Genomic DNA, 14,066 nt, shown 5'->3' with positions numbered 1-14,066 from the left:
AGGAAAACCTGCAAAATCGGCAGTGTATCAAATACTTGTTCTCCCCACTGTATATACATTTGCTAAAATTTCTAAAAACCAGTTTTTGCTTTGTCATTATGGGATATTGTGTATTTGTATTTATTAGGCATCCCCATTAGCTGCTGCCTTCTCTTGCTGGGGTCCAAACACAGATTGATGAGGGGAAAAAAACAATTTAATCAATTTTAGAATAAGGCTGTAACGTAAGAACATTTGGAAAAAGTGAAGGGGTCTGATTACTTTCTGAATGCACTGTAGCTACTTCCCAAAGCCTGTGTGTGTGCGTCAGGGTTTCCATTAGCCTTCAATTGCCGGCTTTTGGCAGAATAAAAAATAAATAATGAAAATCCGATAAAACTGTTGCCGGCCAAAATGAACAGGAGAAAATAAATCCCATTGCAAAATAATGCCTTTTATTCATTAATGGAAATCCCAGTCAATGTAAATACATTTGACCGTCAAGCTACTATTTTTATTTCTCAACTGGTAATTGAATCGCTCCTCCCATTCTCACCATTCAACTGCAGGCAACAGGCTATCAGCGCGTCACCCACCACTTTACAATGTGAGCTGGAGGCAGTGTGCATTTTGAAAACATACTTGATTGTTTGAAACCTGAATCTTTTATTTCATATTATGAGGCATGTCTTACCTCATAGGCGGTGCGTGAGTTTCAAGTTTGGGGAAGCTTACAATTTATTCTACCATTTCTACCGTTCTGCGTGCCGTTTATGATTTTCATATGCGCATTTTCAATAATGTTTTCGTTTCTCAAAATCATTGTCACCTGGTTAATCATAAAAATCTGAATTAAAATGATAAACATCTAAAAGTTAAAAGTCAACTAATGTGAAATCACCAGCCTCTGCCATATGGACACATTGATACACCGTGATCCAATGGCGGCTAAAGAAATGAGTTCATGAAATTCATAGCCAATATGCCAATGCAGCAGTAGGCCTATAACTTCCATTGCTCTTTCACAACGAGGGGGTTGGTGATTATCGAAGGGGAGATTGTTGGAAAGATCTTTCAAATAGCTTACTGTGAGGAACTATAGTTTTAATATATTATCATTCCCAATGGATGTTAAACACTTTTCTACATTTCCTTACAGGACAGAGAAACCAAACACATGCTCATTGCTCACATGGAGCACTCCAAACAAAAGACATAGAAAAAATGTACAAATCTCGTAAATGATAGTTATGAAATAAACCAAACTTATTTCCACTCAGAGATTGAGAATGGTAAATGCCTGCTCTTTCCATGACAGACTGACCAGGTGAAAGCTATGATCCCTTAGTGATGTCACTTGTTAAATCCACTTCAATCAGTGTAGATGAAGGTTAAATAAGTATTTTTAAGCCTTGAGACAATTGAGACATGGATTGTGTATGTGTGCCATTCATATGGTGAATGGACAAGACAAAAGATTTAAGTGCCTTTGAATGGAGTGTGGTAGTAGGTGCCAGGCGCACCGGTTTGTCAAGTACTGGAACAGTTTCATTTGGGTTTTTCACGCTCAACAGTTTCCCGTTTGTATTAAGAATGGTCCACCACCCAAAATACATCCAGCCAACATGACACAACTATGGGAAGCATTGGAGTCAACGTGGGCCAGCATCCTTGTGGAATGCTTTTGAAACCATTCCCTGACGAATTGAGGCTGTTCTGAGGGCACTAGGGGTGCAACTCAATATTAGGAAGGTGTTCCTACTGTTTTCTACACACAGTGGACATGCATTAACCAAAGTAAATGTAACCAAATGACTGGGATTAACAGTACATTTACTACTGGTGACATATTTAATGGGGAATTTATACAAAATAAAATAAAAAGGGCAAATAATTCACACAATGAAACAATGAGCTGAGCCATTCTAGAGTGACTCGCCTTTATCTTCACCACACACCCCTCCCCTTCTTCTTGTCTGTACATTTTAAATTCTACTCAAGACACATTATCTTCACACATATTTTAGATGCTTTTTACTGACAGCCGCAACTCCATAATCAGCTAGGCCTATTGCCACGCACGCTGCCCAAATTGCGGGATTCCCAAATATGCTTAGGCCTACGAACTTGTGATTTGAAACAATACGTAGCTTAAAAAAAAAAAAAAAGTAATTATCCTTGATTCCTCTGTGGCTAAATCATGCTTTCTGGTGAAGTATTTTGATTTGATTTAATGTATTTCTGTACAGACAGGAGTAATTATATAGTTTTGGCAAATGTATTTCAATTTACTTCCCTATTGGACCCACCTCTATGCCATTTCTCTCCTGTTCTATTGGTTTTCAAATCAACTTTCTTTCATTGTCCGGAAGCCAAAAGCACAATCCTAGTCATATTAGTAACCCGTCCTAGTTGTTGCATCTTTAGATTTCCCCTCTTTCTAAGTTTCTAGCAGAGATCTTCATCTGTCACATATGGAACCACTATCAGGTGCACTGTTTGGAATGGTGTTTTCCCGCGAATTGCATTTTGGCAAATGTTTGAAAAATGATGTTTTATTGGCTGCCTCCATAATATAAATGCAATTTCTGTCATTCTGAGCACCGTGGGTGGACGCCCTAATGGGTTATGCACCCAATGCAAATGGGTCCAGTAAATTTCTCAAATGGCCGGTAAATTAAAATCTTCCCGGTCACGTTGTCCGGCGCCACATTTTCGTAACGGAAACCCTGGTGTGTGTGTGCGCGTGCATTCACACCAACCAGCCAGTTTGGGGATCTGTTCTGCGGCAGTCACACACACACACACGCACACCCTCCAGATCCTCAGCCCTCTTTCCCAGTGCCTCCCAGTGAATTTGGGGGCTGTGTGATGAAATGTTTTTAGTGTAGTGAAGGTCGCGGCTGGGGGCAAGATGTTTGCTAGATCAGCACAGGACAGGTTAGCCATATGCCTGAGCGGTGCGGCTAACGGCGTGACCACACTGTTTAGTTAGTGTTAGAATGTTTGGGGGTAATTAGAGCTAGGTTTACCTCTCTGGCCTTGGGGCCAGGGGCTCGACCATCCACCCCCTCTACAGCTGTTGGACCATGTGGTCCATCCGAGCTGAGGCCCCCTGATAACATTCAGCAACCTCCGGTCACACTCGCCCCCCTCACACACACACACACTTCTCCCTCTATTTTGCCCATCTGATCTGTCTGGCTTGGGGCAGGGGATGAGAGACTGTGTGTGTGTGTGTGTGTGTCTCGGGGTGGGCTCTCAAGCTGTTTGGAAGGCTGGAAGGCAGAGTAAAATGTAACCGTGAGCCACGGCCACCTTCTATCTGTCAGTGGCCGATTGTGGAGCCGGAGACAAAATGTTGGTTGAGGAGGATGAAGGGGAGAGAGAGAGGAGAGTCGCTAAGCGATTTCACCGTTGGCCCTGCCAGTCCAGTGGTGAGCCAGTAAGAGACTGGCAGTAGGGGAAGCCTCTCTCTCTCTCACACACACACACACTCTGGCTTCTAATTGGCAGCGATAACTGCCCTGCTGCTGGGGTCAGCTTATGGTGGAGTGTGATAGCGGGGGGAGGGAGGCAGGGAGGGAGGCAGGGGGAGGGAGAGAGTGGAGGGAGGGAGGCAGGGGGAGGGAGAGAGTGGAGGGAGGGAGGCAGGTGGAGGGAGAGAGTGGAGGGAGGGAGGCAGGTGGAGGGAGAGAGTGGAGGGAGGGAGGGAGGCAGGTGGAGGGAGGCAGGTGGAGGGAGGCAGGTGGAGGGAGGGAGGGAGGCAGGGGAGAGAGTGGAGGGAGGGAGGGAGGGAGGGAGGCAGGGGAGAGAGTGGAAGTGATTCCCAAACCTTCCATAACAAAGCCATCACCTACAGAGAGATGAACTTGGAGAAGAGTCCCCTAAGTAAGCTTGTCCTGGGCCTCTGTTCACAAACACAACACAATTAGACCCAACCAAATCATGAGAAAACAAAAAGAGAATTACTTGACACATTGGAAAGAACAAACAAAAAAACAGAGCAAACTAGAATGCTATTTGGCCCTAAACAGAGAGTACACAGTGGCAGAATACCTGACCACTGTGACTGACCCAAACTTAAGGAAAGCTTTGACTATGTACAGACTCAGTGAGCATAGCCTTGCTATTGAGAAAGGCCGCCGTAGGCAGACCTGGCTCTCAAGAGAAGACAGGCTATGTGCACACTGCCCACAAAATGAGGTGGAAACTGAGCTGCACTTCCTAACCTCCTGCCAAATGTATGACCATATTAGAGACACATACAGTGGGGAAAAAAAGTATTTAGTCAGCCACCAATTGTGCAAGTTCTCCCACTTAAAAAGATGAGAGAGGCCTGTAATTTTCATCATAGGTACACGTCAACTATGACAGACAAATTGAGAAAAAAAAATCCAGAAAATCCCATTGTAGGATTTTTAATGAATTTATTTGCAAATTATGGTGGAAAATAAGTATTTGGTCACCTACAAACAAGCAAGATTTCTGGCTCTCACAGACCTGTAACTTCTTCTTTAAGAGGCTCCTCTGTCCTCCACTCGGTACCTGTATTAATGGCACCTGTTTGAACTTGTTATCAGTATAAAAGACACCTGTCCACAACCTCAAACAGTCACACTCCAAACTCCACTATGGCCAAGACCAAAGAGCTGTCAAAGGACACCAGAAACAAAATTGTAGACCTGCACCAGGCTGGGAAGACTGAATCTGCAATAGGTAAGCAGCTTGGTTTGAAGAAATCAACTGTGGGAGCAATTATTAGGAAATGGAAGACATACAAGACCACTGATAATCTCCCTCGATCTGGGGCTCCACGCAAGATCTCACCCCGTGGGTCAAAATGATCACAAGAACGGTGAGCAAAAATCCCAGAACCACACGGGGGACCTAGTGAATGACCTGCAGAGAGCTGGGACCAAAGTAACAAAGCCTACCATCAGTAACACACTACGCCACCAGGGACTCAAATCCTGCAGTGCCAGACGTGTCCCCCTGCTTAAGCCAGTACATGTCCAGGCCCGTCTGAAGTGCATTTGGATGATCCAGAAGAGGATTGGGAGAATGTCATATGGTCAGATGAAACGAAAATATAACTTTTTGGTAAAAACTCAACTCGTTATGTTTGGAGGACAAAGAATGCTGAGTTGCATCCAAAGAACACCATACCTACTGTGAAGCATGGGGTTGGAAACATCATGCTTTGGGGCTGTTTTTCTGCAAAGGGACCAGGACGACTGATCCGTGTAAAGGAAAGAATGAATGGGGCCATGTATCGTGAGATTTTGAGTGAAACCCTCCTTCCATCAGCAAGGGCATTGAAGATGAAACGTGGCTGGGTCTTTCAGCATGACAATGATCCCAAACACACCGCCCGGGCAACGAAGGAGTGGCTTCGTAAGAAGCATTTCAAGGTCCTGGAGTGGCCTAGCCAGTCTCCAGATCTCAACCCCATAGAAAATCTTTGGAGGGAGTTGAAAGTCTGTGTTGCCCAGCGACAGCCCCAAAACATCACTGCTCTAGAGGAGATCTGCATGGAGGAATGGGCCAAAATACCAGCAACAGTGTGTGAAAACCTTGTGAAGACTTACAGAAAACGTTTGACCTGTGTCATTGCCAACAAAGGGTATATAACAAAAGTATTGAGAAACTTTTGTTATTGACCAAATACTTATTTTCCACCATCATATGCAAATAAATTCATAAAAAATCCTACAATGTGATTTTCTGGATTTTTTTTTCTCATTTTGTCTGTCATAGTTGACGTGTACCTATGATGAAAATTACAGGCCTCTCTCATCTTTTTAAGTGGGAGAACTTGCACAATTGGTGGCTGACTAAATACTTTTTTTCCCCACTGTATTTCCCTCAGATTACAGCGATCCACAAAGAATTCGAAAACAAACCCAATTTTGATAAACTCCCTTATCTACTAGGTGAAAAACCACAGTGTGCCATCACAGCTGCAAGATTTGTGACCTGTTGCCACAAGAAAAGGGCAACCAGTGAAGAACAAACACCATTGTAAATACAACCCATATTTATGTTTATTTATTTTCCCATTTGTACTTTAACTATTTGCACATTGTTACAACACGGTATATATACATAATATGACATCATATCACTATCATATCACTTTTGTTTACTATCTACTTCACTTACTTTGGCAATGTTAACACACGTTTCCCATGCCAATAAAGCCCTTAAATTGAAATTGAAATTGAATTGAGTGGAGGGAGGCAGGTGGAGGGAGGGAGGGAGGGAGGGAGGCAGGGAGGGAGGCAGGTGGAGGGAGGGAGGGAGGGAGGCAGGTGGAGGGAGGGAGGGAGGGAGGCAGGGGGAGGGAGAGAGAGAGAGAGTGTTGGGTCAGTGCCTTCCTCCCTCTGCTTTGACTCTGCCTTTTCCAAAGGTAACTGAGCTGATTAAAGGTTTGGGCATGGGCTCCTTTTGTCCCTCCACTCTCCCCCTCACACACACACACACACACACACACACACACACACACACACATAGCCAGGCGCAGCCAAACGCCTAACAGGCAGCATAGCCACACACTGCCAGCTCCCACAATGGGCCCCATTGTGTTCCAGTACCGCTGCAGTCTGCTGAGCTCTGTGTGTGTGTGTGTGTGTGTGTGTGTGTGTGTGTGTGTGTGTGTGTGACAGAGAGGGGGGGTGCTTAGCTAATTGTTTCCTGTCAAAGTAGGGGGGGGTAAAGAAAGAAAAGGGGAGGCGGGGTCACAACTAATCTCTTTCTCCCACTCTTCTTCTCTCTGTTTGTTGACTGGCTCTGACCCTAGCTGCTCTGTCCTCCTGACCACTGTGATGCTGATGATGACTCAGATGTATTTCTTTAGCACAGACAACATAATCTGTACACTAATTCAGATATATCTCTACTGCCGTGCTCTCTCGTAAAGCAGTCAATTTAATTTAGTTAAAAAATCTTAGATCTAGTTATCAATCTAATTGTGTTCTAACGTAAAATGAAATCAAGACGCATTGACGAGCACATTCTTTTCATATGCATAATTATTTTCCTAATGCCATATGTATGCCTATTTATACAGCTGATAACAGTTAGTGTTTATGTAACGTCTTCACTTGTTGATTCATCTCCAAAGTAATTATTGTGAAGTTTTCCAACTATGTTGTTGTATTGCCCCCTCTGTGCCTCAGCGTCAGAGCTGATTGGGTCAGCTATAGGCTCTGAGATGAGCTGTGTGTGTGTCCAGCGGGTTGGTTGCATGCTGTATGCTCAGTGATGAGCTGTCTGACTAGGAGGCTGCAGACTGAATCAATGTAAACTACCTGTGACCCGTCCAGGCCAACGACCACCAGCCGCCTGGATAAACACACTAGAACCACATCCGAACAGAACCAGTCCTCACCCAGTACCTGTTGTTGTTATAGAGCTGACTGTCCTACATCATTATAAAGACCCATTTTTTAAAGATCTCCCTCTTAGTTCCTTTCAGTGTTACACAATGCTATACGTTAGGAGAGATGCAATGGATACAATCATTGCCCGAAAATATATAATTCAAGCGGTTAATGTGATGGTGTTAACACCTCACTGTTGCATCCTTCTTTATAATGTGTTTTTAAACCAATGGAGAACTGCACTACAATAAGGAAATGTGTGGATGTATGGTTAAAATGAATGTATGCTCTGAATACATGTGAATACATGTATTGGCTATATAAACAGATTATTTATAACAGATTCTCCTACATACAGAGCACAGTTCAGAGAAAACTATTGACATACAGTGGGGAGAACAAGTATTTGATACACTGCCGATTTTGCAGGTTTTCCTACTTACAAAGCATGTAGAGGTCTGTAATTTTTATCATAAGTACACTTCAACTGTGAGAGACGGAATCTAAAACAAAAATCCAGAGAATCACATTGTATGATTTTTAAGTAATTAATTTGCATTTTATTGCATGACATAAGTATTTGATCACCTACCAACCAGTAAGAATTCCGGCTCTCACAGACCTGTTAGTTTTTCTTTAAGAAGCCCTCCTGTTCTCCACTCATTACCTGTATAAAAGACACCTGTCCACACACTCAATCAAACAGACTCCAACCTCTCCACAATGGCCAAGACCAGAGAGCTGTGTAAGGACATCAGGGATAAAATTGTAGACCTGCACAAGGCTGGGATGGGCTACAGGACAATAGGCAAGCAGCTTGGTGAGAAGGAAACAACTGTTGGCGCAATTATTAGAAAATGGAAGAAGTTCAAGATGACGGTCAATCACCCTCGGTCTGGGGCTCCATGCAAGATCTCACCTCGTGGGGCATCAATGATCATGAGGAAGGTGAGGGATCAGCCCAGAACTACATGGCCGGACCTGGTCAATGACCTGAAGAGAGCTGGGACCACAGTCTCAAAGAACAGCATTAGTAACACACTACGCCGTCATGGATTAAAATCCTGCAGCGCACGCAAGGTCCCCCTGCTCAAGCCAGCGCATATCCAGGCCCGTCTGAAGTTTGCCAATGACCATCTGGATGATCCAGAGGAGGAATGGGAGAAGGTCATGTGGTCTGATGTGACAAAAATAGAGCTTTTTGGTCTAAACTCCACTCGCCGTGTTTGGAGGAAGAAGAAGGATGAGTACAACCCCAAGAACACCATCCCAACCGTGAAGCATGGAGGTGGAAACATCATTCTTTGGGGATGCTTTTCTGCAAAGGGGACAGGACGACTGCACCTTATTGAGGGGAGGATGGATGGGGCCATGTATCGCGAGATCTTGGCCAACAACCTCCTTCCCTCAGTAAGAGCATTGAAGATAGGTCGTGGCTGGGTCTTCCAGCATAACAACGACCCGAAACACACAGCCAGGGCAACTAAGGAGTGGCTCCGTAAGAAGCATCTCAAGGTTCTGGAGTGGCCTAGCCAGTCTTCAGACCTGAACCCAATAGAAAATCTTTGGAGGGAGCTGAAAGTCTGTATTGCCCAGCGACAGCCCCGAAACCTGAAGGATCTGGAGAAGGTCTGTATGGAGGAGTGGGCCAAAATCCCTGCTGCAGTGTGTGCAAACCTGGTCAAGACCTACAGGAAACGTATGATCTCTGTAATTGCAAACAAAGGTTTCTGTACCAAATATTAAGTTCTGCTTTTCTGATGTATCAAATACTTATGTCATGCAATAAAATGCAAATTAATTACTTAAAAATCATACAATGTGATTTTCTGGATTTTTGTTTTAGATTCTGTCTCTCACAGTTGAAGTGTACCTATGATAAAAATTACAGACCTCTACATGCTTTGTAAGTAGGAAAACCTGCAAAATCGGCAGTGTATCAAATACTTGTTCTCCCCACTGTACATGGATGCATGTAAACTGCCCTCCTCTAATTCATGAATCATTATTCCCATGTACATGTATGCGTTTCCTCCTGCCCGTGATAACATTAGCACTCCGTCCGCTTCGCCTTTAAACATTAAATAAAGGTTGAATTTGCATCAGCAGGCAGTGTGAGCAGTGGGCACCATCTCACCATCCCCTGGGTGGGGGTGGAAGAGAGAGAGAGAGAGAGAGGCATAATAGGTGAGAGATAAATCAGGACTTTAGGTCCGGGAGCCATATTTCACAGGCAGGCCAGGCCTCCAATTGGGTTTGGTAGGAGATTAATAGGAGTGGATCTGACTCCAGAGGGCCCCAGATCTGTGACTGTGTGGCCCCAGGCGGAGGAGCATTAGCTGGGCTATCTCTCCTCCCATCTGGGTGCTAGGGATGGAGGGAGCGAGGGGGACATTGACTGTAATGACAAGGAGGGCTATGGCAGTCAGCCGCAGCTCCCTCCGTCCTCCTCACAGTAATAAAATCACTGTTAGAGCCTCGATATCACAGCCATCAGGTGGGGGAATAAACCGATTACCCTGCACTTCAGGGCACACATAGATTTCTGTAATCATAGTCTGTAAAACTCGTCAAATTCAATTATTTATGTGATGTTTTTTCTCCCTCTCTTTCTTTCTCTCTCTGTTCTGTTCTCTCTCCCATTGCCCTGTGGTGCAGAATAAAGCAGGTAGCTGTACAAATGCTGCCAGTCAGAATCACTGATATTGGGTCCATTTCTGCTGCCCCATATTTTCATCAAAATTCTATTTGATAATTCTTGTGCTGTGAGATGAGCTATGTGGAGCCCTGGTATTCTTGTAGTCACTGGTCCGATGACTGATGTTAGTCATGCGTCTGATCTGGGGTTATTTCAAAGGACAGGAGAAATGTAGTGTCAAAACCCCTGACCTTCACCTAAAGGCCCACTCTGTGAGGTACAGCTGTTTATGATCATTTTAAATTAACAATATACCCATTGATTCTTGAAGAATATCAGTTATAAATGCCTCGGGTGCTTCAGTGGATCGGCCTAATTGTCAGGAGATGTTGAATGTAATGTGTATTCTCCCGTTCTAACTGGGTTGATGATCGTGTCCATATTGGCTCTCTGTTTGGTAGTGGGGCCTGACTGGCAGATTGCAGAGCTGTGTTGAGGCAGTGTAGAGGGACAGTTACTGAGACGTGTCCCCGCTCTGCTTTCGTCTCACATTTACATTTACGTCATTTAGCAGACGCTCTTATCCAGAGCGACTTACAAATAGGTGCATTCACATTAGAACAGTCGGCTCTCCCGGGCTCTCCACATTCTTACTGGGTTTTCTTTTTGAAGATGCCAGCAATGCAACACCCCACAGAGGACTGTTGGGTTAGAATAATAGAAATCGATGTGAAGTGGGAAGGGGAATGAGCAAGTGTACAATAAACAAAACTAGTCTCAGCGGGGGGAGGGGGATGTGTGTGACATCCTGTAGGTGTCAGTTTGGTCCCCTAGCTAGGTGTACACCTCTCCCCTCTCATTTACAGTTGTAATTACCAGGAGGCCATACTGTTTTCAATAGTGCCGTGTTTAAAAAAGGAAATGCTATTTGACTCACTGGGCACAAAAGCCTGATATGTGCTCTCTGTACAGTACATTCATATTGTCTGCTTTATCTCACAGTCATTTCTTCCTCCTTTCCTGTTGTCATCCTTGTCCTCATACATGTCATTGTGTGTGAACTCTGAAGTGGACAGGTCGATGTTGGGCCTGTGTTCTCTCTGTGAGCTCTGCTCAGTGGAGAGATGCACTTGGTCCTGAATCTCCTCCAAATGGAGAGGAGAGCAACGTCTTGTTTAGAGCAACACAGCGCTCGCTCCCTCGTCCTCTGGAGAGGCCTGGCAGCTCTCTCCTTCTCCTGGCACACTCACTCCTTCAGCACAGGGAGGGAGGGAGGGCACAGGGAAAAGAAAAGAGAAAAGGCATGATCAATTTGGAGGCAATCAGCAGCAGTATGTTCTGTGTGCTGAATTAACACGACGCCAGGGAACTGTTCCTGTAGCCCACCATGGTCCCCTACACACCCACACACACACACAGACAGACAGACAGACACCATCCAATACACACACACACAGACAGACACCATCCAACACACACACACACACACACAGCCTCCACCACACACACAAACACACACCCTCCACCACCCATAATGTGCTAACAAGCTCACTTCTGGTGTCTCTTCACTGGCAATTTGTCCTCTTACCTCCGAGAGCCGGGAGTCGAGCACAGTGACAATGAAAAGCTCGGTTGGGGGGGGGGGGAGCTTTTTGCCTTTCATCCGCAGGGAAAATGAGTTTCTGGTAATATACAAAAGACCCCTCTGCTTTCTCCCCTCTCCTTTCCCCTCTCTCCCCTCTCCTTCCCCCTCTCTCCACTCTCTCCTTTCTCCTCTCTCCTTCCCCCTCTCTCCTCTCTCCTTCCCCACTCTCCTCTCTCCTACTCTACTGCTCCTATCCCCACTCGAGAGGCTGTAAGGCTGGAGAGAGAAACCTAAAGACACTTTTCTTCTTTAACAAGCTGTTAAAAGAAATACCCATAAAAAATTCAATTACAGTATATTAGTAGCCGGAGCTGCGGCCGGGGCCTATTTGATGGTCTAATTTTATTTATTTATTTTTTTACCTCGTGTTTTTGCGGACACACAAAAGAGCATCTCAAGTCAACAGTGCGCAGGATTAGTTGTCGTGGTGACATGGTGGCATTAGCAACGCATCACGCAGTGCAGGGGGAGGGGGAGAGAGCGAACAAGATGGAGGAGACGGGATAAGTAGGCTGAAATGATGATTACCATTAAATAACACAGCAGTGGAGCTGCTCCTCCTCACTGCTCCTCTCTGCTCCTCACTGCTCCTCTCAAAGCTGATGTCAGGCGCAGCTGCCCTGGTCTGACCAGGTATATGTCTGTCTACCTACCTAGAGGTCCGCCAAACACGGCACCTCACACAGTGACTTACATGGGTGCAGGGAATAAGGCTGATATCCAGTACTGATAATGTACACCTATCGGTCCCTAACAAACACTGCCAGGCTCTACTCTTGGGTTGGAACCTCACACAGTAACATGGGTGTAGTGAAAGGCTGAGATACTGATATCAAGACTCAATAGACGCATGTTCTTGTGAGATGTTTGATTTAAATGGAGAAGGTAAACAGTAGAAAACATGTTCGCTTGATGAGGCACTCATTGACTCTTCCTCCATCTCAAACATCCATCAAGAAAGGTGATTGGTTTTGGTTGTGTTGTTGTTGTTGTTTTCCTCCCAGTGTTAGTGCCCTAGTGTCAGTGTGACGTTGTCTCTCTGTGTCGGAGGCGTGTGGGGCATCTTTTTTCTCTGCAAGTGGCATGAAATGGGAGAGGTGTTGAGTCTTATCTGGTGCCTGCTGACTGACATGCATTAACTTGTTCAATCATTATTACTGTGACACACACACAGTTACTCTCTCACACAGAACACACACACTCCCTGCTTCTCACAGCGCTCGCCCTGCCTGAGCAGCATCTTTGATAGCTCTAACAACAAGCAGGAAGTGGGGTGCTGGGAAACAGGAAAAGGCTGGCGGCAGATCCACTGGAGTGCTGTTCTCCCCCCGCTGTGCAACCTCTTACAGTTCCGTGTGTGTTTGTGAGAGAGGCTGTTTGGTTGTTGTTCCTCGTGTCAGCTCACGCCAAGCAGCTCCTCTCCCATAGATACACAGCACACAGGGCTGCTCCCAAAATATCCTCTTCCCTTCCTCACCACAGCAGGAGATGAGCCTCACCCTTTCTCTCTCTCCATTGCGTGTTCTCTCTCTCCCATGCTTTCTCTCACTTTCTCCTATACTCTCTGCTTCTCTGTTCCTCTCTCTCTCTCTCTCCGCTTCACTCTCTCCTCTCTGCCTGCCGTATTCATGTAGAAAACCCATATGCAACATCCCAACTCTAATCCAATCCAATCCATTAACAGAATCCCACCATTTTAAACCCATATGCAACATCCCAACTCTAATCCAATCCAATCCATTAATAGAATTCCACCATTTTAAACCCATATGCAACATCCCAACTCTAATCCAATCCACTCCCATTAAGAGAATACCATCATTTCTACTTAACTGGATAATCGAGACAGTAAAAAGGCCATCGTTGCCAAATGTCATGATATTCAAAAGCCAATGATAGGTTCCTAATACACTTTTGATATGATGGGTCGGACGGAGACGGTTGTGTGTCTTTCGTCTCTTTTTACCTAGGAGCTCCTAATGGCAGTGGATGGTTGTCATTATGACCAGAGAGTCTCTGATTAGGGAGACTTATTTGGTTCACAGAGAAAAGAGAGAGAGAGACGGGGGGGGTAAATGAGAGGCTGAGATTTGAGTAGGTAGGTGGGTACAGTGCTGCACCAGGTAATGCTGTCCCAAAGGCCGTTGTTTTCGCCTCCCAGTCTCTAATTTCTACTAGATTTTTATCTCCCTTTGAAAGAGGTCCTGTGATCTTTATGTGAATGACCCTTGACATTTGGGCCAGCTACGAGGAGAGAGCGCGTTACCTGGAGACCATCGTCCAGCACCACCTGGAGCCAACCACCTTCGAGGACTATGCAGCGAGAGTCTTCTGCCCCGCCCCCTACCACCACCTCTCCTCAGACCCAGGTAAGATCACTGTCTACTCAGTCTGTCTGTCTCTAGCCATTCACAGCCAG

General features: G+C 45.4%; 1 protein-coding gene across 1 annotated transcript in view; it reads left to right on the top strand.

The window, feature by feature from the left end:
• Positions 1-14,066, top strand: part of LOC121544748 (ral GTPase-activating protein subunit alpha-1-like) — a 117,895-nt gene that overhangs the window by 97,364 nt on the left and 6,465 nt on the right. Inside the window, exon 41 of the mRNA XM_045209109.1 lies at positions 13,892-14,016. Within this exon, the coding sequence (XP_045065044.1) occupies positions 13,892-14,016 (125 nt within the window). The remainder of the gene's footprint in view (positions 1-13,891; positions 14,017-14,066) is intronic.

Source organism: Coregonus clupeaformis, chromosome 29 (genome assembly GCF_020615455.1).
Source record: "Coregonus clupeaformis isolate EN_2021a chromosome 29, ASM2061545v1, whole genome shotgun sequence".
In the NCBI taxonomy this organism is placed as follows: Eukaryota; Metazoa; Chordata; class Actinopteri; order Salmoniformes; family Salmonidae; genus Coregonus; species Coregonus clupeaformis.
This window is presented reverse-complemented; position numbering and strand designations above follow the sequence as displayed.